Source organism: Verticillium nonalfalfae (assembly GCF_003724135.2).
Source record: "Verticillium nonalfalfae strain VnAa140/NRRL 66861 chromosome Unknown scaffold_31, whole genome shotgun sequence".
Taxonomy (NCBI): Eukaryota; Fungi; Ascomycota; class Sordariomycetes; order Glomerellales; family Plectosphaerellaceae; genus Verticillium; species Verticillium nonalfalfae.
The window spans coordinates 219,056-241,070 of NW_021167256.1; the positions used below are offsets into that span (position 1 = coordinate 219,056).

At 52.8% G+C, this 22,015-nt stretch overlaps 8 protein-coding genes across 8 annotated transcripts; 5 read left to right on the plus strand and 3 right to left on the minus strand.

Annotated features, from left to right (window-relative positions):
- Positions 1 to 428: 428 nt before the first annotated feature.
- Positions 429 to 1,380, plus strand: D7B24_005267 (uncharacterized protein; the record flags this gene model as incomplete). Its single annotated transcript, XM_028639426.1, has 4 exons — positions 429 to 558; positions 613 to 721; positions 771 to 1,114; positions 1,178 to 1,380. The coding sequence occupies 4 exons, from the start codon at positions 429 to 431 to the stop codon at positions 1,378 to 1,380; spliced, it is 786 nt and encodes a 261-aa protein (XP_028496280.1).
- Positions 1,381 to 2,066: 686 nt separating this feature from the next.
- D7B24_005268 (uncharacterized protein) lies at positions 2,067 to 3,809 on the plus strand (the record flags this gene model as incomplete). Its single annotated transcript, XM_028639427.1, has 1 exon — positions 2,067 to 3,809. One exon carries the CDS (start codon positions 2,067 to 2,069, stop codon positions 3,807 to 3,809), a length of 1,743 nt encoding a protein of 580 aa, XP_028496281.1.
- Positions 3,810 to 4,508: 699 nt separating this feature from the next.
- Positions 4,509 to 6,586, plus strand: D7B24_005269 (uncharacterized protein; the record flags this gene model as incomplete). The annotated part of the gene is made up of 7 exons (XM_028639428.1): positions 4,509 to 4,762; positions 4,811 to 5,178; positions 5,235 to 5,325; positions 5,380 to 5,660; positions 5,723 to 6,106; positions 6,157 to 6,401; positions 6,560 to 6,586. 7 exons carry the CDS (start codon positions 4,509 to 4,511, stop codon positions 6,584 to 6,586), a joined length of 1,650 nt encoding a protein of 549 aa, XP_028496282.1.
- A 1,049-nt stretch (positions 6,587 to 7,635) lies between these two features.
- D7B24_005270 (uncharacterized protein) lies at positions 7,636 to 8,921 on the minus strand (the record flags this gene model as incomplete). Its single annotated transcript, XM_028639429.1, has 6 exons — positions 7,636 to 7,659; positions 7,707 to 7,834; positions 7,884 to 8,221; positions 8,269 to 8,540; positions 8,593 to 8,752; positions 8,815 to 8,921. The coding sequence occupies 6 exons, from the start codon at positions 8,919 to 8,921 to the stop codon at positions 7,636 to 7,638; spliced, it is 1,029 nt and encodes a 342-aa protein (XP_028496283.1).
- Positions 8,922 to 9,857: 936 nt separating this feature from the next.
- Positions 9,858 to 11,197, plus strand: D7B24_005271 (uncharacterized protein; the record flags this gene model as incomplete). The annotated part of the gene is made up of 4 exons (XM_028639430.1): positions 9,858 to 10,018; positions 10,078 to 10,262; positions 10,314 to 10,698; positions 10,768 to 11,197. The coding sequence occupies 4 exons, from the start codon at positions 9,858 to 9,860 to the stop codon at positions 11,195 to 11,197; spliced, it is 1,161 nt and encodes a 386-aa protein (XP_028496284.1).
- A 113-nt stretch (positions 11,198 to 11,310) lies between these two features.
- Positions 11,311 to 13,092, minus strand: D7B24_005272 (uncharacterized protein; the record flags this gene model as incomplete). Its single annotated transcript, XM_028639431.1, has 5 exons — positions 11,311 to 11,317; positions 11,393 to 11,484; positions 11,633 to 12,341; positions 12,425 to 12,604; positions 12,779 to 13,092. 5 exons carry the CDS (start codon positions 13,090 to 13,092, stop codon positions 11,311 to 11,313), a joined length of 1,302 nt encoding a protein of 433 aa, XP_028496285.1.
- Positions 13,093 to 15,743: 2,651 nt separating this feature from the next.
- On the minus strand, positions 15,744 to 16,853 carry D7B24_005273 (uncharacterized protein; the record flags this gene model as incomplete). Its single annotated transcript, XM_028639432.1, has 1 exon — positions 15,744 to 16,853. One exon carries the CDS (start codon positions 16,851 to 16,853, stop codon positions 15,744 to 15,746), a length of 1,110 nt encoding a protein of 369 aa, XP_028496286.1.
- Positions 16,854 to 19,541: 2,688 nt separating this feature from the next.
- Positions 19,542 to 20,953, plus strand: D7B24_005274 (uncharacterized protein; the record flags this gene model as incomplete). Its single annotated transcript, XM_028639433.1, has 5 exons — positions 19,542 to 19,694; positions 19,751 to 20,207; positions 20,261 to 20,567; positions 20,617 to 20,696; positions 20,745 to 20,953. 5 exons carry the CDS (start codon positions 19,542 to 19,544, stop codon positions 20,951 to 20,953), a joined length of 1,206 nt encoding a protein of 401 aa, XP_028496287.1.
- Positions 20,954 to 22,015: the final 1,062 nt, after the last annotated feature.

Consider the following 22,015-nt stretch of genomic DNA (forward strand, 5'->3'; position numbering starts at 1 on the left):
GTAGCTTGGTAGCCAGTCCGTACTTGGCATGGGAGCCTTGGCATGTGCCACTTCATGGATCTTCGGAGCAGCGCGCGGTGTTCTATCCATCTGCCGAAGCACGCACGGTAGGTACCGTTGCACATTCTATGGTGGCCGTAGCGAAGTCACCTCGGGAAATACCTTTTCTGGTAAAAGCGCCGAGCGCGGAAAGTGATTTTCCGTTGCGGGGTTTAGTTTATCTCGAGAATAGATTGAGAACGTCATTGAGTCAAGCCCCGAAGAGGGATGCACTTGCACTGCCGGCTCACTCGGTGGACATTTGTAATCTGCAAGCTGGCTCTCACTCAAGCATGCATATAGAGCGGCCCTCCCGCGGCAGACTCCTACACTGGCGCTCCGTCACCGTCACGGGAATTTTCATAGGCGATACATAGCGACAGAACAAGATGAGGTCCTTCCACACACTCACCATTCTCATGGGCATGGTGGCGACTGTCCTTCACGGGGCTTTGGCAGCTACAGCCTCCGACTTACACCACGGTAAACCTGTCGGGAAGGAAGTGACATACCAGGGTGGTAAGCTTCACGCGACTGTGTACAAGCCGAACCCCTGATTAAGCGAGTGTCTAGTCAAGTTCTACGTTTCAATGCCCAGTGCAAAGCATCGTGGAAAGAGCGTCGCTGCCGCTGTCTTGTTCCTGACAGACATCACTGGTATCCAGGCACCCGAGAACAAACTGTTAGCATCATCCAGCCCCTCTTGTTTAACGGCCACTGAACCGTTGCAGTCTCGTTGACGGCTTCGCTCGCGAGGGTTTCGTGACTGTAGCTCCCGATCTATTCGATGGTTCACCAGCTGTCCTGGGTGACCCCAATTTCAACGTGACCAAGTTCCTCAGCGAACATCCTCCCGCTGTCACGGATCCGATTGTCGACGTTGCTATTTCCTTTCTCCAGGATAAGCTCAAAGTCAAGAGGATTGCATCTTCGGGATACTGCTATGGCGGACGGTATGCCATTCGGGTGCTCGATGGCCAGCACGCAGTGAACGCTGGATTTGCCGCCCATCCAACAGCTGTCACCACCGAAGAGGTCAAGGCAGTCCAACAGCCTCTCGGCCTCGCTAATACCCGTAAGGCAGACCGCTCCCAATGTCCTTGCTCCGCATCTCCTGCTCTATACTGACATTGGGCAGAGAACGATCCGGCTTTCACCTTGGCTCAGCAGACCGAGACGAATATCATTCTGGGCGACCTTGGCCATGGCTTCGCGGCGTCCCTGTATAGTGGCGTCAGGCACGGCTTCGCGGTCCGTGCAAATGTCTCCGAACCCCAGCAGAAGTTTGCCAAGGAAGAGGCCTTTGCACAGGCATCTCGGTTCTTCAAGGCGTGGGCTTAGGTACGACGTCTTCACGCAGCGAACCCAGCCGTGCAGGGCGCCTCAAAGCGATTCCGCCGCGCCGCGCCGCGCCAACGCATTGCTTCCTCAGATAGGTCATATGTCAACAGGGCGCTTTCCGTGAAGGTTGAGATAATGAATCCACAATTCAGACGCGTGTCAATTGATCCATCTCACGCTTCCTACCTACCTACCTAGTTGTATGTCGCGCAACGCGAATTGACGTGGGCACCCCTAGTGCCACGTACTTGTATGGCCGCCGATAATGGGAGCCCAGGAGCGGGTAACTATTGGCGGCGCGCCTGGAGCCCAGAGTTGGTTTTAGTGGCAAGAAACGACTTGACGATGTTGGAATATACTGTAGCGCGCGCTTGGACCCTCGCAGGTGCCTGCTTTGGTTCCCAAGTTCCAGCGGACCCCATCGCTACTGGCACGCCCCGTGCACGAGCCAAGGGTCCAGAAGCAACCTGCCTAGCCCAATCAGCAGTAAGTACGTCAGCTACGGGCTTTTTTCTGTTTGGGAGAAATTTCAGATTCCCTTGCAAACGAGAGTTCACTGCCTGTTGCACCTATTCCTTCTCTCTACTCTCTTTTCCGATTGCACAGCCATCGACGCGAATATCACGACGACGACGAATCTCTCTCACTCAATCAACAACACTCGCCAGCCAGCCTCCTACTTTCATATGGACCAACAGAAGCGCCGTGGCGATCGCCGCCGCGGGGGACGCGGACCTCAACGTGCCCGCGGTCCCAGAAACACAAATGGCCATGGTGGCAGGAGCAACAACAACCATGCCAACGAATTTCAGCAGCCGATCCAGCCTTCAGCTGAAGACTCCGAGCCTCAGCTAGGCAGAGAAATGTCCGTCGACAACGATAGACCTCCTTTGACCGAGCCTGTTCCCCAGGACACCCCCCGCTTCGCCGACCTGAACGTTGTTCATCCCACCATCGTCAAGACCATAACGGAGGACCTCAAGTTCGACCACATGATGCCCGTTCAGGCGGCCACCCTTCACGAATTACTCCCTCCCAACCGAAGCGACTGCCTGGTTCAGGCGAAGACTGGCACCGGCAAGACGATCGCCTTTCTGTTGCCCGCCCTACAGACCATGATCACGCAGAACCGTGGCGCCGATGCCGGTATCTCCCTGCTCGTCATCTCGCCTACGCGCGAGCTTGCCATGCAGATCGCCAAAGAGGCTACCAACCTGCTCCAACGCCTGCCGAAATACCGTGTCCGCATTGCCATCGGTGGCACTAACAAGGATCGAGAAGAGAGAGCTATCCTCGGCGGCTGCGACATCCTCATCGCCACCCCTGGTCGCCTCTTCGACCACATGTCTAACGAGAATGTGCTCTGGGCCTTGCGTCATCTTGATACTCTCGTCCTCGATGAGGCTGACCGTTTGTTGGATATGGGATTCATGAAGGCTCTCCGCGACATCGTTGGCCAGCTGCCCGACAAGAAGGCCACCAACCGTCAGGGTATGCTCTTCTCCGCGACCATCGCCCCACACGTCGAGCAGGTCGCTGGCCTTGTTCTGTCTCCCGGTTACAAGTTCATCTCGACCATCCCCGTCGGCGAGATCAACACCCATCAGCGTGTACCTCAACTGCTCATCAAGGTTCCCTACTTCTCATCCGTCTCTGCCGCCATGGTTGGCTCCATCCGTGAGGAGGCTCGCCAGCATGAGGCTTTCAAGGCCATTCTCTTCGCTCCAACAGCCGCCCTGGCCGATCTCTACGGTTTCGTGCTCGAGAAAATTGCCGGCTTGCCGCCAGTCTCGATTCTGCACTCACGCATCTCCCAGAACAAGCGCACCAAGGTGACGAACGACTATCGTGATTCACGCTCCGCTATTCTTGTCGCCACCGATGTAGTCGCTCGCGGTATGGACTTTCCCGGTGTCACCACCGTCTTCCAGGTGGGCATTCCCGCAGATAAGCAGAGCTACATCCATCGTCTCGGCCGTACTGCCCGCGCTAGTGCCGAGGGTCGCGGCATCTTCATTGTCTCCGAGGCTGAAGCATGGTTCCCCAAATGGACACTCAAAGAAATCACCTTTGTGCCGCACGATGCCGATACGTCGTCGGCTGTTGAGGTCTCGGCCATCATTAATACTATGGAAGAGGGCGAGAAGGCCAAGATCTACCAGGCTTGGCTCGGTTATTACAACAATCACATGAAGGCTCTGAAATGGGACAAGGAGGAGCTTGTTGCCCAGGGCAACATCTATGCCCGTGATGGCCTCGGGTGCCCCGAGACGCCCGCCATCGCCAAGACGACGGCTGGCAAGATGGGCCTGCGTGGTACACGCGGACTCGTTGTTGTTCCCGACCCTCCCAAGCAGGGCCGCGGCGGCGGTGGAGGTGGGCGCGGCGGCGGCGGCGGAGGACGCGGACGTAGGGGTGGACGGGCTTAAGACGACTCTCACGGTTCATCTGACTTGATACTGGGCTGGCGCGGCGTCTGTTCATCATGTTGATACCCAACTTCCATACCTTGCTGGGCGCAGCTTGACGTGCTTCGCAGGATAGACTGGTAATGAATACTGAATGACTTTTAACATCGGTCCTTCCTAAGCCCGAGCGAGAAAACGACAGGTCTTTGTCAAATTTTTTGGGTAATTTTCACTAGTCCTGTCACAGGCGTCTGTCTTTCGCACTAGGCCAGCAAGCAATAGATGATAGGCATGGGGTTCGAACACATCCTAATCACTGCCACCCAGCATCAAAAATAACGTAGCTTCGCAATAATTCCGTGCTTGAGAGAATAGCCGCAGTTGAACAAGTCCACTGACAGGGGCAGTCAGGTGGTCGCATGTATGTAGAACTGGATTTTGGCTGTTTCATTGGTGAGATTCCAGTGATTCCAGTGCCCAACCTAGGGGCCTGATTCTGCGCCGGTCCGGATTCTGTGGTTTCCATGGCCGGCTGACTACTAACCGGACCTCCGGACCGCGGCTGTCCCGCCCAACCTTTCGCGGTTCAATGCGAATTATATGTACCACATGGTCCTAAACAGCGATTACTGGCAGGCCTAGACAGCCGCGTCTATATTCTCTTCTGAAGCACCCCCCGCCTAAACCCCTCCTGCACACAACGCACATCACTAGCACAACATGACAGCGAATGAGATCGCAGCCCCCCTTGGGCCCCTGACGAATTCGAATTTTGCCATCGATGTCGTAGATGCGCAGGCACTGTCTACACCAGACCGCCAGGCCATGCTGTGGACGGATGATGAGTCTCGAACTCTGGACTTATCATTTCGCTACTTTTCTCAAAAGTCGCATTCCTCGGCACAGCTGCTCAACGATCTCGGCATCCAGAAAGGCGACATTTTGATGATACTTCTGCCGCGAGTGCCAGCATGGTAGGAAGCCTGCTCGCGACCATGAGAGCAGTGGCTGACAGTAGGCAGGTGGGAAATAGCAACGGGAGCACTGCGAGCCGGCATCGTTGTATCGCCATGCACCACTTTGGCCACCCACAAAGACATGGCTTTTCGTGCGCAAGCTTCAAAAGCTGCTGCATTTGTCGGTGATACAGAAACTATTACGAAGTTTCTGCGCGTACGCGACAATTGTGCTTCCATGAGAACTATACTGCAAGCCGATGGACTACCCGTGCCAGGGATAGCGCAGTATGATGAGTTGATCGGAACCTATGATCCAGATGTCCGATACTTGGGAGACCAAACCAAGTCTACAGATCCCGCATTCCTGTTCTTTACCTCTGGAACTACCGGTCCACCAAAGATGGTCGTCCATAACCACCTTTACCCCTTAGGTACGCAGCCCCTGTTGGGTCACGAGCTGCTTCAAGTACTCATCTGACATCCCTAGGTCATGTACCAACTGGGCAGGCTTGGCTTTTGCTTGGTCCTGGCAAGCTTTACTGGTCGTTGGCCGAGCAGGGATGGGCCAAGGCAGCTTGGTAAGTCTGGTTACTTCACATGTTCATTTTTAACAACGTTGACTTGCCTGTTAGGGCTTGGTTTGCGGCCTGGAATACTGGTGCTGCACTCTTTGTACAAAAGATGCAGGGCGCCTTCTCGCCTCAAGGTCTCGTAGAAACCTTGCACAAGTACCCTATCACAACGCTGTGTGCGCCTCCAACGGCCTTCCGTCGACTAGTGCTGCCGGAAACCCGAGCACTGATCCAAGACCTTCCGCCGTTGCAGTTGGAACATTGTGTAGCGGCCGGAGAGGCGCTTGAGGGCGAGCTCGTCAGAACATGGGCATCCATCACAGGCATTGAAATCAAAGATGGTGAGCTATGAACTGGGGCAGGTTGATCTGCAGGGAGCACAACTAATGAGAACTCCTCATAGGCTACGGTCAAACCGAAACAACATTGCTGTGTGGCAACTTTCCGGGGAATAAAGTCAAGCTGGGTTCCATGGGATTGCCTACTCCTGGCACTCAGTTGTGTGTCGTGGATAACAATGGCGATGAGTGTGACGCCGGTGAAGAGGGTGATATTGCCGTGGCGACACACGACATAGATGGCGTACCGCTCAAGGGTATTTATGACGGCTATCTCCAAGCTGATGGTACAACGAGTATCAAGCTGCAGCGAGAAGCCCATCCCAAGGAAGGAAGGAAACCCCGCCAATGGTACCTCACAGGCGATAGAGCGAAACGTGATGGCGAAGGTTACTTCTGGTTCATCGGCCGTGCAGACGATGTTATCAACTCCGCCGGATACCGAATTGGTGAGTCTTTAGTCCATCACACTGAGACTGTTTGCTAATAGAGGCTCTAGGGCCTTCCGAAGTCGAGGCAGTGCTCCAGGAGCATCCTGCTGTTTTAGAGTCTATCGTGATTGCATCACCAAGTGCGGAACGAGGTGATGTTGTTAAGGCATTCATCGTCCTCACGGATGCTGCAAAGAATGATCATCTTGAGGCGCTGGCCAAGAAGATTCAAGACCATTGCAAAGAGACAGCGGCACCTTACAAGTATCCTCGCAGGATAGAATTTGTGGGCAAGGACTTCTTCCCGCGAACTGTGAGTGGAAAGGTGCAACGAGCCAAGTTACGTGAGAGGGAACGGAGTCAACAAACCAAAGCAAAGATCTAGGCAGGAATGCAACGCCATGAAGTTCATTAATATAAGTGATGTGGCTGAATAATTTGTAACTATCCCAGCAAATCTAACATCAACAGCGTGTCTTGTTGCATCTCTTCCCGTGAAGGTTCACCATCAAGAACAGGGTCTGTCACAGCTGGGAAAAAATGGCCCAAGCCCTCCTGCTGCATGGCATGCATGTCAGCTGCCGATGGAGCCCAAGATGTAGGAGATGGTGGTCTAGTTTCGGCGGACCAAAATCCGTCGGGTGCACTCGAGCAGGTGCTGTAATCCAAGATAGACCACATCAGGTCGCAGTCAGCCTGTCTCAAGGGCTCGGCAAGGCTGGCAGGATTATTCAGTCGAGCGTAGCGATGGGCTCGTTTTGATAATTTCTTAAGAGCGTGAACCTGTAAACCATCAGAAACGGGTCTTCGAATTTATCAGGCGTGAACCTACCATTGACTGGCAGCTCTCCCAGTATGGCGATAGGTCGTCAAGAATCTCGCGGCAGATCGAAAGGCAAGCGGCAGACTCTTCTCGAACAGTTTCTCGGGTAGAGAAGAGACCTATGGCGTGTATGGTGCTCGCCATCAATGTACAATACCCGTAGAAAGACCCGTGGGCGGCGTGACCAGCTAGCTTCGCATCCCGGATCAAGTGCGTTATCCTCTTGGCATAGTCGTATCCATTGTCCAAGGCGCGAGACAAGAAAGTGCTCGGGGGTTTCCCGAGGCTGGATCTCACTCGCTCACACAAGAGGAAGGGCTGACTTAAGATGCAATGACTCAGCATGAAGAGGATATGTGAGAAAACAAGAGGTCCGGCCAGAGCAGCATCAATATCAGACTCGCTGCCAGTACAGTAAAGTGCGAGTGCTTCTTCGATGGGTTGCTCAAAGTACCCCTCGCAGGTGAGTAGTTCGGATGATATTGTGGCATAGTCCGAGCTTCCGTCCCACGGAGCTTGGCGAGGGCGGACACTCACATTCTGCATCATGCATTGTGTGCATCGGCCGAGGATAGATGTCATGGCCACGACAAGGGCTGGGTGGCCGGGATGCTGGCCAACCAGGAGCCTGTTCTGAGTGACATCCTCGAGCTTGTAACCATTTGAAGGAAAGCCGGCTCTCCAGAGATGTTCTTCACATGGAAGGGACAGGTGACAGCTCGCCTCAAGAACCGCTGGCGGTCTTGCTCTGGCACAAGACGCAAGTCTGTCCAGCATGTAGACCGACCAGAATACGCGCCGTCTCTCCTCCTTCTCCGCGTTATCGAGGGTTGTTTGGTCATCCATCATGAGGCGGAGGTCTTGAGCCATGCGGACAGCGAGCCCAATTTTCACCCAGGCCGAGTCATGCCGATCATGACCAGCTAGCAAAGCGTCAGCCGAAGGAAATACAGGCTGTATTCGGAAACGTACCAGTAAAGTCATAGATGGACAATAACGTGATTGTCTGGACGGTGGCAAGATCTGCGTCCCCTCGCTCATGGAAGTAGAGATTGACAATTGCCTTCCATGACATATTCGCGAAAAGTTTAGCCATTTGCTTGGTACGACCCCTGAAGAATTGATCCTCCGAGAATCGCAGGGCGTGGGCGAGCACGGCGAGGAGCAGGTGGTCAGGCCAACTGCCTCCGTCAAGCTTTTCCCAGAATTTGCTCTCATGAAAGAACGAATACGGCTGGTTATGTGCGTACTGAAAGTAATTCCGAAAGACTACCCTCATAACGTTGTCGGGTATGAGATGTTTCATCTTGCTGGTACTGTTTAGCCTCTGTGCTGAGGGGCGAGACGTTGCTCTTACACGGTCCAATGCTGCGGGTGGAAGGGATCGTTAAAACTGCCATATTCAGCATGTCTCGCCGCGATGGTCCTCGTGAATTCTGACCCAGGCGACGAGTGATCGAGGCTCCTCTCGCTCATGGCACCCGCAGTGACGATGGGTCCGCTTGCGACCGAGAAGCCTACGCCACCAGAAGCACATATCTGCCTGGTGAGCTCTGTCAACTGGCCAAGCTGCTGAGATATGCCATCCAGTGCTGACTCGAGCACGCTCAGTCTGTCGGCGACAGCGAGCTGAAGTCGTCAGCAGCTGACTGAGTCAACCCGGGACTTGAGACGGACTCACAGGGCGTTCTGATGTGTCGGAAATCTGTGACGAGGGATCGTTTGGTAGGCGCGACGATATCCGCACTCGAGGGACGCCGGGGCCTGGATATTGGCACGGTTCTGACAGTCGTCTACAGCTTCGGCATGGGTGACCACCTGTGCACCGAGACTTCTTCCTTCTGGAAGAGAAGTCTCCAGTCAGCAAGATGCACGCACTTCTTCTCAACTCGACAGATCATACCTGCATGCGATGCAGGCCTGGTTGATGCGTCGTATCGGTCGGTATGCAGGCCCCGGAGCGGCACCGGCAACGCTGCCGGGGCTTTCGCTGCGGCTGCTGTTTGCCATGCTCAAAGGTTTCTGTCTCTAGGACAATATCAAAATGAGTCGGTCCGTGGCGGATGGATTGGGTATTGGGAAGGGAACCCACTCCTTCCGGCAATATGGTCCTCCGCAGGTGTGGCGACTGCAAACCCCGCGTTTGATCTCCGCTCTGCTGATAAACCTGGGGGTGGGCCACTCAATCGATAGCGCGATCAACCTCACGCCCAGGCTGCGAAGAGACGTACGGATCTCTTCTAGATCATTCGGCTGTTGGAATCATGAGAGATTGCGTACCCGACCAGCGAAAGCGATTACCCCGCGAAGTGAGTGGTCCCTAGGTCGACACTCCAAGCCGGCCGGTCCGAGGCTGAACCCGGTGGCCCATGCGGCTTGGATGCTAATCCGTATGAGGAAGCAGGTCAACAGTATTGGAAGCTCCAAATGATGTCAAGCCACCAACCTGTCTCAGCCGGTCCGGGAACTTTGTTTTCAGACCGCCGTGCCTGGCGTTCGAACCGATGATAGTTTTAAACCCTTATGTTGTCAGTTGCTGAGCGGACAAGTTTCTAGCAACGTGCCTCGCGACTTTTTGAGTACCTGACATATTTGTTTCCCACCAATAAATATCCTCAACGCCAGCCAAAAGTTCCCTCGAACATGGACAAATCGACTCAAAATGTGGAGCTTGCTGAGTCCTCTGACCAAGGTGGGAACGCCTCGGGTTGTTCAAGCCTCGAAGAGGCAGTCGACACTAAGAAACTTATGAGAAAGATCGACTGGACCCTATTACCCTTTCTCACTCTCTTGTACCTGCTATCTTTCCTCGATCGAACCAATATTGGTAATGCTCGACTCGACACACTTGAAGCCGACCTCAATATGACAGGAATCATGTACAACAATGCCTTGGCAATCTTTTTCCCCTTCTACGTGATTGCCGAAATTCCTTCGAATATCGCAATGAAGAGGTTCGCGCCCTGGCTCTGGATCCCATTCATCATGCTCTGCTGGGGCATAGTCTGTACCCTAATGGGAATTGTACAGAGCTATGAAGGACTCCTGGCTGCGCGAGCTGTGCTTGGTCTTGCTGAGGGTGGTCTTTTTCCAGGCATTGCTTACTTGTAAGTGTTGCCGGTTGCATCTCTCGCATAAACCGAACTGAAAATCTCTTGGAACATAGCATCACCATGTGGTACCGTCGTCACGAGTGCGGTCTCCGACTAGCAATCTTTTTCTCAGCTGCCACGCTCGCTGGTGCCTTCGGGGGGCTCTTGGCTCGTGGAATTCTAGAAATGGGTGGTGTTGCTGGTCTTGCCGGTTGGCGTTGGCTATTCATCCTCGAGGGCATTGTGACAGTTCTCGTCGGTCAGTACACCACTTCTTTTACCCGAGTAGTGCTTTCTGACGGGATACTAGCGTGCGTCGCTGTTAAGGTTATGCAGGACTACCCCGAAAAAGCCAAGTTCCTTACCGAAAGTGAGCGGAAGGTGGTACTAGAACGTCTTCAACAAGATCGATCCTCACTTGCGAACGAGTTCGACATGAGATACGTTCGTCACGCATTGTCTGATTGGAAGATTTGGGTCCATGTCGTCACAACCATCTGCGTCTATACTGGAGTCTACTCGTATTCGCTATTCTTGCCGACCATCATTCGCGATCTTGGTTACACAAGTCGCACAGCTCAACTGATGACTGTCCCGCCATTCGTGGTAGCCTGTATCATCTGCGTCTCAGCAGGGTGGTATGCAGACAGGCTCGGTCAACGCGGAATCTTTATGATAGTCTTTATGTTTGTTGCGTAAGTACTTTTCTGTTCCTCTTCTTTCACGGCTTGGTGCTTGTCAATATGTCGCTGATATATGTACAGAATTATTGGTCTCATAATGCTTACCGTTGTGAGAAACGTGGCTGTGAGATACGTCGGCTGCTTCTTTGCTGCAGCTGGCATCTATCCCAGCGTCCCCCAGGGCGTAGCTTGGAATGGCAACAACATCGGTGGTGGGCTCAAGAGGGGGATTGGTATTGCTATGCATGTTGGATTCGGTAACATCAGCGGCATCATCTCGTCGTATCTGTTTCTGCCAAAGTATAGCCCGAGGCACTTACCGGGGCTCAGCAGTCTTCTTGGTCTCTATGTTGTCGCTCTTGTCCTTTGCGTCTGTATGACAGCCTATCTCCGGCGAGAGAATGCGCGACGCGACCGCATCTATGCATCTCCCGAGGAGTATACAGAAGAGCAACGAGAACTCGAGCGCGAGAAGGGGGACAACGCTACTTTCTTCCGCTTCACCATCTGACGGACATGGTCGTTGATGAAATCGGACGGTATCATACCTATTAGTTTTGAAGAAAGACTGGGAATTGCTACGAATCACAGGCATAATTATAGCATAATCACAAACCCGTCCAGTTAATTCCTGTAAAATGACAATTTCAGGAGCGAAACAACATTCGAGCTCATCTTACATGAAGCGGTCATAATCGCTACCTACAGTCGCATGGTCCGAGCGACACGAGAGAGCCCGTGGGCCGGACCGGCCGGACCGGCCTCCAGCTGCCAAGTGGGAAGGTCCTTTGCCGGAATCTGCACCAATCAACCAAGAGTCTATGTTACAAGCTGCCTTTAGGTAGGAACTAAGCTTCTTAGAACGTACAAACTATGTGATGCCAAATTTCCCGAAGCCTGGCTGGTGGTGCCGGGAGGGGGTTAATGTTAATCGTCAAGAACAGACAGACCCTGTTTCCCAGCTCGTCAAATCGCCATCTATATCAACTGTAACATATGTACGTCCACTGAGCGGGTCCGTCAGGGTACTTTCTCCAGCCGTCCAAATGGACAGAGGTGTCAAATCTGGCGAATCCATCAAACCCTCCTGAGCTCCATTCTCGGTGTCGTCCCCCAATTCAGGAATGGACAGATCGATGACTGTATTTTCTGAAGGAAGAGGAGTAGCCCAGTCAAGACCAAGAAAGGCGTCCAATTCTGTCCAACTCAAGATGTCGGTTGGATTCATGCTCATGGCGTATGAGTATCCTCGGAAGCCTTCGTCGATTCGAGGTTCCTCCGATGTCTGTGATAATTTAAGAATCTTGGACAACTGATCTCTCTCAGGACAGTTGCCTGTGCTCAGACTAAGGTCTGCTGTAATGACAAGTCGTAAGAATGGTTCTGTGGATGGTAGAGGTATTGCGACTCCATCGTCCGAGTCACTGCTAAACTTATCAAGGGCCCATGGTTGAGCCAGCTCACTAGCTCGGCGTGCGATAGCGCCAAACCAGGTAATACCACCGTACTGAGCACCTATAGTTCTCATGGCTTCAGTCAGAAGACTTAGTTGGCTGTTCTGGCGCAGCTGGTCCCTCCCGAGCGCTTCAGAACATGCGCAGTTGGGATGTCTACCTGTTTGTGAATTCACAGTGTAGATCATCAGCGGTAATACGCTGAAGGCAATTCTAGGTCTGCTTTTAGCCTGGTATCAAAAGTCGAAAGCTGGAAAGAAGACCAAGAATAAGAGGGCTCTTACGTGCTCATGGGTAACCAGCGAACCAGTCGCATCTCTGTCAAGCCCTGCATGCAATCGGTAAAGCAGGAGACGGCATACTGTAGCTTGCGGAATCCTTCTGCAGTCGGTGGCTTCTTGGGTGGTGATGTCGCCATCATCGCTCGAACAATAGAATTTTGACACAGGAGCGCGAGAGCCGAGCTGCGATGACTTGTGAGTGCTTTTGAGATACAATCGACCAAAACTCTAGCTTACTGATAGTATAAATAAACGGTGTGGCTGAAGAGTCTGACGCAATTCGCCTGGAACCCTCCAATCTGGGATTCTGCGCCGATGCCAGATACGGGAGGGAATCGCTCACTTGTGTCCTCGTACCAAGATTGTAGGTCTTTCTCAAGTCGCAGTGTTCTTTGCGCGTCCCTCTCGGGGTCGTGACTTGGCCGCAGCGATTTGTCGGATTCTTGAGAAGCCATCAGGCTGAGCAGGTCGGTCACGATGATACAAAGGCTTGCCAATCTGCAAGTCACTTCGATGAGCTCATTTTTGGTGTCGCTATCGTATACCTTTGATTTGTGAACTTCGTCCAAAAGATCTTTGGTCTCTAAGCCAGGAAAGATCTGGAGATCGAGTGTCTCTTTTGTGATGAGGGCCTGCCTCCGCAGAGCCAGCGCGATTACGCGGTCACGCATGATGCAAGACCACCATAGTCTTTTAAGGATGTTTCCATGGCTTGTGCGTTCAAAAATGGCTGGTTGTTCATCCTCGCTCTCGGAGGCGTCAGGATCAGCTGCTGCAAGGCGTGCATGATTGATAGCACGCCTGAGCCATGAGGTATTGGACTGACGACTTCGGGGATCCTCTGGCGTATAGGAGAAGGATAGGAGAAGCGAGGACTGGCCAAGGACTTCCGAGGACGGCTCACCCCCTAGGTCATACAAAAGCTTCTCAATGTTATTTTCGTGCGTATTTGGCTGGGAGTTCGAATCTTACCTTAGCCTTCCGGTATAATTCAGCTCGTGCTGATTGCACAGAGTCATAGCCGAGCGCCCGGAGTGTACTCAGTGACACAAACTTCCAGTCATCAGCCTTACTCAGTAAAAAGGTATCTGACGACATACGTTACAAGACGCAAATAGCATAGCCTGAAGAAGCAGCAGCGATATTCCATCTTTGAAGGCCCCCGTGGGAATGCTATTGCAATATTTGCCCCAAAAGTCGCCTTCGTTAAGTATCGGGAGAAATGGGTGCACGTGGCGGAAGTACTGCTCAACGAACTCGTCGAGTATGCTGCGAGTCGCAACTCTTAGACATCCCTGTGCTTCGAGCACATTGACATCACGTACAGGGAGCTTCGGAAGATGCTCAAAGTTTAAGAAACAATGATGGGTGTAAAGGACGTCTGAGCATCGCCTGGCTGAAGGCAAGAACATGGCACCTAGTTCATGATCCAATCGCGAAGCACAGCCATCTGTCACTAGACTGTGTGCTCCGGCCGTTGCCTCGTGGGAAGAAGAAGCACCAACATTGACAACACCTTCAGTGATGTTGTCCTGTAGACAACGATTTCTGATGGAGTCCTGCTCGTTGAAAGCTTGCCCGACGGGCCTTTCTCCTCGAACTGAAGCTGTTCGGTTTGCGGTCGACAACTGTGCATGGCGTGGTGAACCATGACATGTCTCAAATGGGGATGGTGCCTTAGCCTGTGATGTAGTATCGGCCCTTGAAAGACCTTGGCTGCAGATTGCTCTTGTTAACATGAAATCGGGTGACCATCATCCTTCAGGTTTGCTTACTTTCTCCTGTTTGCTCTAGGACGAACTTGACAGTCGAGGTCATCAAGAAAGCAGATAGCGCAAGGTGCACCGCGTTGAGATACATCGCATCGGACCTTCCGTTTCCGGCAGTGCACGCATGCCACGCCCGCTCGCCTGCGAACGATTCTGCCAGCCGCATTGACTTGTGGTGTTCTCATGGTGTAATTAGATGAATTGTTCTGTTTCTGGGACTCTTTCGGCTGAGTGAGTAAAATTATGAATCTGGCCGGGGAGATTGTAGAGGACAGAAATGTTGAAGTGCACTGACGGTGGAAGTGTGAGTCTTGTGAATAGAAGAAAATGGATGCTTGGATCTTTGCATCACTTTGATCATGGCATCTGTCTTATCGCCACAGATATCGGTCCGGCCAACTGCCGGCCGGCCGGACCGGCAGCGGGAGCCTGAGGAGAAGTGGGGTCACTACTTTGCACCAGCCGGCTGCTCGAGGTGGGTGCCCTTGCGCCAGACGAAGACCAAGAATTCATACAAGCAAGGTGGGGGTGGTGGCACTGTGACGTATAGAGGTAGATGATCCCCCATATATAAAGCCCTCATAATTCCGATCTTTGTTTCTTCAGTTACATACAATCATGAGCCCTGTCGAGGAAGAATATGATCCAAGCTTGGCCTACTAGCCAAATTAAAACTTCAAGCCGGGCACAAATCACTGACTGTCCCCAGTTTTACACCATCAAGTCGTATTAATCAATCTCTAAACAATCAAACGGCTGTTGATTATCGACGGTTGTTTAGATCCTCGTTTGCACAAACGGTTCACCCAAGCCAGTGGCCGATGGCTGTGAAGCACAGATGTGTCGGCGATGTACATGTGGGACATCATATACAGGATTCTCCACCACATCGTATTACTGCTGATCCGGCATATCGGATGCCTTGTTCGAATTCGACCCATGCTAGATGAAGATTCCGGGGACGCCCTGGGCTTACCCCAGGCAACAACATTCGTCACATTGCGATTGTTTCATGTAGGGTGGGGATAGAGGCGGGTCAGCACCTCGTAGGCCTTGCTCAATATGCTAGCCCAGCAGTTGCAGCTTGTACCTGGCTGATGGAGCTATTGCATGTAACACAGGTCCCTTTTCACATGGTTGCGCGCATTGCCTTTCTGATGACTGGGAACGGAAGTCATTGTTCAGCCTTGTTGATTCTTGAGGGGGTTCCTGAGCCATTCAACGCAAGTCTTCAGCATCCGTTCCAATGCAGACACGCATAAGCTACGTCCAGCGCCTGACTTAGATTACGCGATCAAGAGGAGTGAGTGCCCACATTGGCCTAGTCTCGCCATCCGAGCCTGCTCAGGACGGGGTCAGGCCGCCGGCGGCCGGAAGAGCTTCAGAGCATGACCACTTTCGAAGCTTGTCTTCCTCAAGCTCAAAGGGGTCAGCTGCAACAACGGTTTCAGTTGTCAGAACGCGGTCTGGGGTGTATCAAGGGCCAGTATAAATGAAGGAACTTCAATGGGTATGATAGTGTAGTCAATCAGCTACTCTTGGTCTCCGCGGCATCAGTTTCCAAACTTCGCAAACTGTACCTCCGATGATGCGGATGAGGCACTGCCTCGAACTGGGTCACGCGTCTGTGCTGGACCTGTATCACCAGTCGCTCCGGACCTGCCATCCAGACTTTCCATATCCATGTCACTGTTTCTCCGCCGTCGGTGGCTATGAACTGTAATCTCCGTCGTCTTGATAACGTTGGAGTCTTGTCCAAAGCTGGGCTCCCCATTCTTGCCCCGTCCAACATGAACTTCGTATTCAGCCGCTGCATCTCCCTCATCGCCCAGCTGCTTATTTCTCTCGCCATTGAACGTTTCAAGGGCGACACCGTTTGTCGCATTCCGACTGCGTGTATAGGAGCTTCCGTTTCTCGAATTCCGTGTAAGCTGGACGAGGCGATTGAGGATACTAAATTCGAGCTTGAGCTTGGCGCTGTAGACAAGCGGCTTCCAGGCTGTTTGGATATCGAAAAGGTTCGCAAACTCGAGGGCGAGAATAGAGACGTCGAGAAAAACCACAAGAAGGTTGACGTAAATTAGATGGTTCATGACCTTTCGCGTTCCCATGTTACCGATGCTCTTCTCTAGCCTGAGACGTTTCGTGGTTTCCCAAATGTACAGTGCCGAGATGATGATTTCTTGTAGAAAGAAGACACTGAGCTGGATCTTCTCGTACACTGAGTACGGATGAACGAAGGGTCCAGGGTTGGCCGAGTTGGAGCCATAGACGAGCACAATGATGGGTAAATGCAACCAGACAGCATTTGTGATGATCATGATCAGCACAAGACGCAGTCGAGTCTGGTTAAGCATGACAATGTGCAGACGTGAGTACAGCACAACCGACTGACCGGTGATCATGGTGCACCAACCGATAAGGATCAGTGTCGCGTACACATTGGGCTGCACGTTCTTGCCAAAGTGCCTGAGGAGGTAGCCGACTGCGTTGAATGCGATGCCCCATGTTGCTACGACGAAGCTCCAAAAGTAGAGACCACTGCGTTTATTGAACGTAGCGAGGATGATGAAGTTGAGCTCCAGAACATTGTACAGCGCGATGCTGATGAATACCGCAATAATAAAAGCGACGGTGCCGCTCTGAGTGTCGATGTTCACCATGCTGGCTGATGTCTCTGGAGTATCAGTAGCTTGGCTAGCAACAGCACCTGTCAAAGGGAGGAAGTCGTCGAACAACAAAGAAAGGAAGGAATGAGCGGCAGAAGACGCAGAATCTCCGAGTCCTCCAAATCAACGGGTGTTCCATCAATTTGACTTGTTGAAAAGGGGGTCTCTGACCTTCGCACTAAAGAATTCGTAGCTGAAATAACTTCCACCTCCATCCCAACGCGCCCACCCACACAATTCTACTGACACACTACGCTGAGAAGACCTTCCTCACAAGGGAACATCGTTCTGCGTTCCATCTGGTTGTGCATCATGCGCCACTCAAAAGATGCGGCACCCCCCGGTTCCCCGCTCGTGCGCCCATATGGTGCCCGGCTTTTAAGTTTCCTCCGTCAATGGCCCGGACTCGCCCTAACGAACGAGTCAGTGCCATACGGGACAACATTACCTGACATTTCAACCAACAGAGGTTACCCGAGAACAAATTGGATCGAGTCATTGCACCAATTTCGATCAACCAAAAATGGTTTCCAGCGGGTTCCTGTGCAGCATGCGTGCGGCATTTTGACCCACAATCCTACCATCCTACGTGTAAAAACGTGCGAGGACCTTGACAAATGGGAAACCAAAGCTTCTATTTCGCTGCATATGTCACCATACTCGTGATTACTAAATCCGCTTCCAGTCACGGCATCTAATACCCTCGCCGCCAGAATTGTCCGGTGTTCAAGACGGCTAGCATCGTATCCCACAGCCAGCCGCCGGTAGCTGAGCCCACCTGTCCCGGTAAATAATGTCTTTGAGTTTGAGCTAAGCAGCCGGCCCCCCTTTTAACCTTACCCGCCCCCCAGGTTTCCTAGGCTGTATGGAGCGATCTGATGTCGACTTGACCCTGCCACCCTGCTAGTGCGTTCTGAAATATCAACTAATTCTGCGACCTCCTCCTCATCTTCAGGACCAAATCGCCAACATGTCAGGCAATTCGCTTCCACTCAACACTGACGCAACCCTGATGTCTCAGGAGACACACATAAACGGAAGCTACATCACCACTAGCAGACTTGCTTCGGGTTAATAACGATGTGCCAAGCTTCTCACGGACCCTAGGACCTGGCAACCTGAGCTTGGCAGATGAGCAAACCACAGCTCGCATCATCCATGCCGTCCTGGAGGCGCAGCCTAAGCTCGACAATTGTACTCGGCAGGGATCGCCCAATTCCCGCTCGTCGTCCATGGAGAACCTGTCAGGCTTTGTTCTGTGCCGACTCTCTTGCCTACCCCATCGAACGACCGTCGCTGACGTGAAAAAGTGCAACGAGCCAGCCGCTGGACAACCCGCAAGCCAGGAAGTGCGCCTCGAAGCCTTCCCACGATGATTATGATCAGTGATCAGGTGTGCTGACTTGGCTTCTCCCTCAACTCGACTGTGCCTCACCTTTGAATAGCCCACTTTGGTCGCTTTCAACTTCCAATCCACGTTGTTTGTCTGACCCCCCGCATAGCTGAGCGTCTCCCTCTTGCGGTCGGAATTTGCCGTCAAATGGTATTTGTTCTTGCCAACTCTTTCTCCCAGATTTCTAGCACCGGGGGAGGGAAGTGGACTGTATCTCGCTTAGGAGCATGGTGATATAGGTAACTCGACCCGAGGAACTGCTCATGCGGCCTCCCTTACGATGAAGGTAGGCTGCCTGTTCCGGTTATCACGGAAACGCGACAGTTGACTTTGACTTATTGAAGCAGCTTCGGCCTTCGGGGTGCAATATTGCTGGGCTTGGCAGTGGTTTACGCAGCTAATTTCGACCTGACCTTGAAAACGACATACCTTCCTCACATCAGACGAACATGGTTGTAGGAAACTATTGCCTCCCACATCGCAATCCAGAATAGCCCGTTCCATGTTCTTTAGGCTACTGCACCAAGTTGACCCTTGGGGCTGCATGCGTGAGCCCTGGATTGATGGCCCAATGCGAAGGCGCTTGTTTTGGTACCACGCGACATGCACACATTATCTTCACGTGGGAGTCGAGATCACATTCATCGAGCAACTATGGGTGGGCCACGTACTTTTGAGCACCCACAATGCAGCTTGGTCGCTGTTATGTAGCAGCACTGCATTCCTTTCAGGCGGCCTAGCTGCTCCATCAACCCCAGCGGCAGCCCCATCGCATTGAGTTGAAGCCCAGTATTTGCGACAGTAGTCACAAATTTGCTGCTCGTATAATGCCCCTCCCCACAGCCATCAGTCGATCCTCTTCATCCCGAACCCCTGAGCCGGCCAAATTTGCTGGGATGCGTGGCGTGCTCGATTAGCCAGCCAACAGACCCACGGATGTTTGCCTGTTCAACCCCGACTCCCCCGCGCTGCGCCCATGCCAACGCTGCTGAGCGAGCTTTCCGACCGGTTCCAGGTGCCTGCGCCCGATAGCGGGTCAGCCTAGCACGCAATAGCCCTGTCGGCCCTGAACCCAATTGCCCCCCATGAGTCGTAGCCTGGTCGTTTCCTGCCGTGTTCTCAATGTGATGTCTTGGTGCAGGCGAAGCTACACTGATGTCACTCTACCAGGCCGAAGTGAGCTAGAAGAATGCTGGGCACACCTTGTGGCCAACATATTTAAATGTAACCCATCTACCTGCAGGTCTTACATGGCAAGCCAATTGTCACGGACGACCATCTTGCCCACGATGCCTTCTGTTGTCTCTGTGCTCGCCGCTGGCCTCTTCGCCCATACGGGCGTACTGGCCGCCAAGCTCCCGTCCACGGCTCAAATCATTGACCAGAAGACATTCAATGTCCTGCCCTCGGTCCCCCCTCCGTCGCAAGCCAACGACTCGACGGTAGGTTCTTTCCATTTCCTTAGAGGCCCGAGTGCACCGCTTACCTTTCGCCGCAGGTGTTCCTCTGGCCTGGCGTGACCCAGGAGTCGCTTACTGCCAGACCGTTTCACGTGTATGACGAGGAATTCTACGATATTATCGGCGATGCCCCGTCCTTGACCCTCATCGCCACGTCTCAGTCGGACCCCATCTTCCACGAAGCTGTCGTATGGTATCCTCCAACTGACGAGGTCTTTTTCGTTCAAAATGCTGGGGCCCCCGCCGCTGGCACCGGCCTGAATAAGTCATCCATCATTCAGAAGATCTCGCTGGCCGATGCTGAGGCTGTACGCCTGTCTGCCAACACGACCGACGAGGTCAAAGTTACGGTTGTCCCATCCAACCCTCAGGTCATCAACCCGAATGGAGGAACCAACTACAAGGGTCAAATCATCTTTGCCGGCGAAGGGCAAGGCGCCAACGTTGCGTCTGCGCTGTATCTGATGAATCCGGTGGCTCCGTACAACACCACTGGTGAGTTATCTAGCATGTCTTCTTTGTCATACGTGATGTCTAACAAGGCACAGTCTTGGTGAACAACTACTTCGGACGTCAGTTCAACTCGCTCAACGATGTTGCCATCAACCCCCGCAATGGTGAGCTGTACTTTACCGACACCCTCTACGGCTACCTTCAGGACTTCCGTCCTGTTCCCGGTCTGAGGAATCAGGTCTATCGCTACAACTTCGATACCGGTGCAGTGGCTGTCGTCGCTGATGACTTCACCTTGCCAAACGGCATCACCTTCGGCCCGGGTGGTAAGCGTGCCTATGTTACCGACACCGGCATCGCTCTTGGCTTCTACGGCCGTAACCTTTCATCTCCTGCCTCCGTGTGAGTCGCCTACCGCTAAAAGACCTGCCCACATATCTGACGAGATTAGCTACTCGTTTGACGTAAACAGTGATGGCACTTGGCAAAACCGCAAGACGTTTGCTTACACCGCCTCTTTCATTCCGGATGGTATGTATCTTGTCAGTTGACCAAAGGCACAAGCTAATGTAATCAAAGGTGTTCACACCGACTCCAACGGAAACGTCTACGCTGGGTGTGGCGATGGTGTACACGTTTTCAACCCCTCTGGCAAGCTCATTGGCAAGATTTACACAGGCACCACTGCCGCAAACTTTCAGTTCGCTGGCAAGGGTCGTATGATCATTACTGGACAGACCAAGCTCTTCTACGTGAAGCTAGCTGCTTCCGGGACCAAGTTGACATGAGCCGTGGACTGAGAAAGCAAGCCTATTGTGGTGGGAAAACCTCGCAAGCACCTCATCAGGGCTGACGGGGTGGGATGCCAGATCAACGGGCACAGAGTAGACATCTAATTGATAACGCTGTTTCGGCGTAATCCGAAGCTCGTGCTATTCACACTCGAGGTGATGATTTCGAGCCACAAGTGGATGATGACCTTAGGTTGATTGACAAATTTTGCACGACCACCATCGCTATGGTCAACGTTTATTACCATATCTTGAATGTAATCTTGGGAGACACAGTAAATCTGCCCCAAAGACGCTCAATCGAGACAGCCTGAGCTTCGGAGTCAACCTTCTCAGAACAGAAATTTATCAAGCTTTCTTGGTGCCACTGGCGGTTACAGCAACCACTAATGACGAGACAATGTCGGTGAGAGAGTGCCCAGGATGTAGACTGCAGTTGAAGGGTAAAATTTGTGTTAATTTGGTCGCATGGTTCCTATCCAAAGAGCATACAAAAGTCCAACCCCATAGCCCACGTCGCGGGCTGCAACGACGTTTTGAACCCATTGTGGCCAACTCTGCATACCATAGATACAGCAAAGGGCGCGAGGGCTGACGTGTGGAAGGTCGATGGCTCTCCGAGCCTAAGGAACATCATCACAACAAGCAGCAAAGAAAGGTACTGTCGTGCTCGGAGAATGAGCCCGCGCGTAATACGATCAGCGTCGTGCCCCCCTGGTTACATCGAGGACACTTTAATGGGACCAGCGAAGGCCGAGTGACGCACGTAGGCGGCATGATGCTCAACTCTGGTAACTCCTACCATCTCTCACTCAGAAAAGGCCAATTCATTGCGTCGGAAAAGACGACCAAGCTTCCGATCGCCAGCTCCACCGTCGTCGTCCCATCGGCTGATTCATCTTCGCCCTAGCAATGTAAAAGTTTGATAATCTTCACCCCCTCCAATAAGATTGATTTCCGATACAGACAACGATCAATTGTAGACAGTTCTTTCTCGCAAGCCAATAAGAATTTCGGAAGGACCCCAATGCGCTGGGAGCAACCTAAAGGTTCACCAAG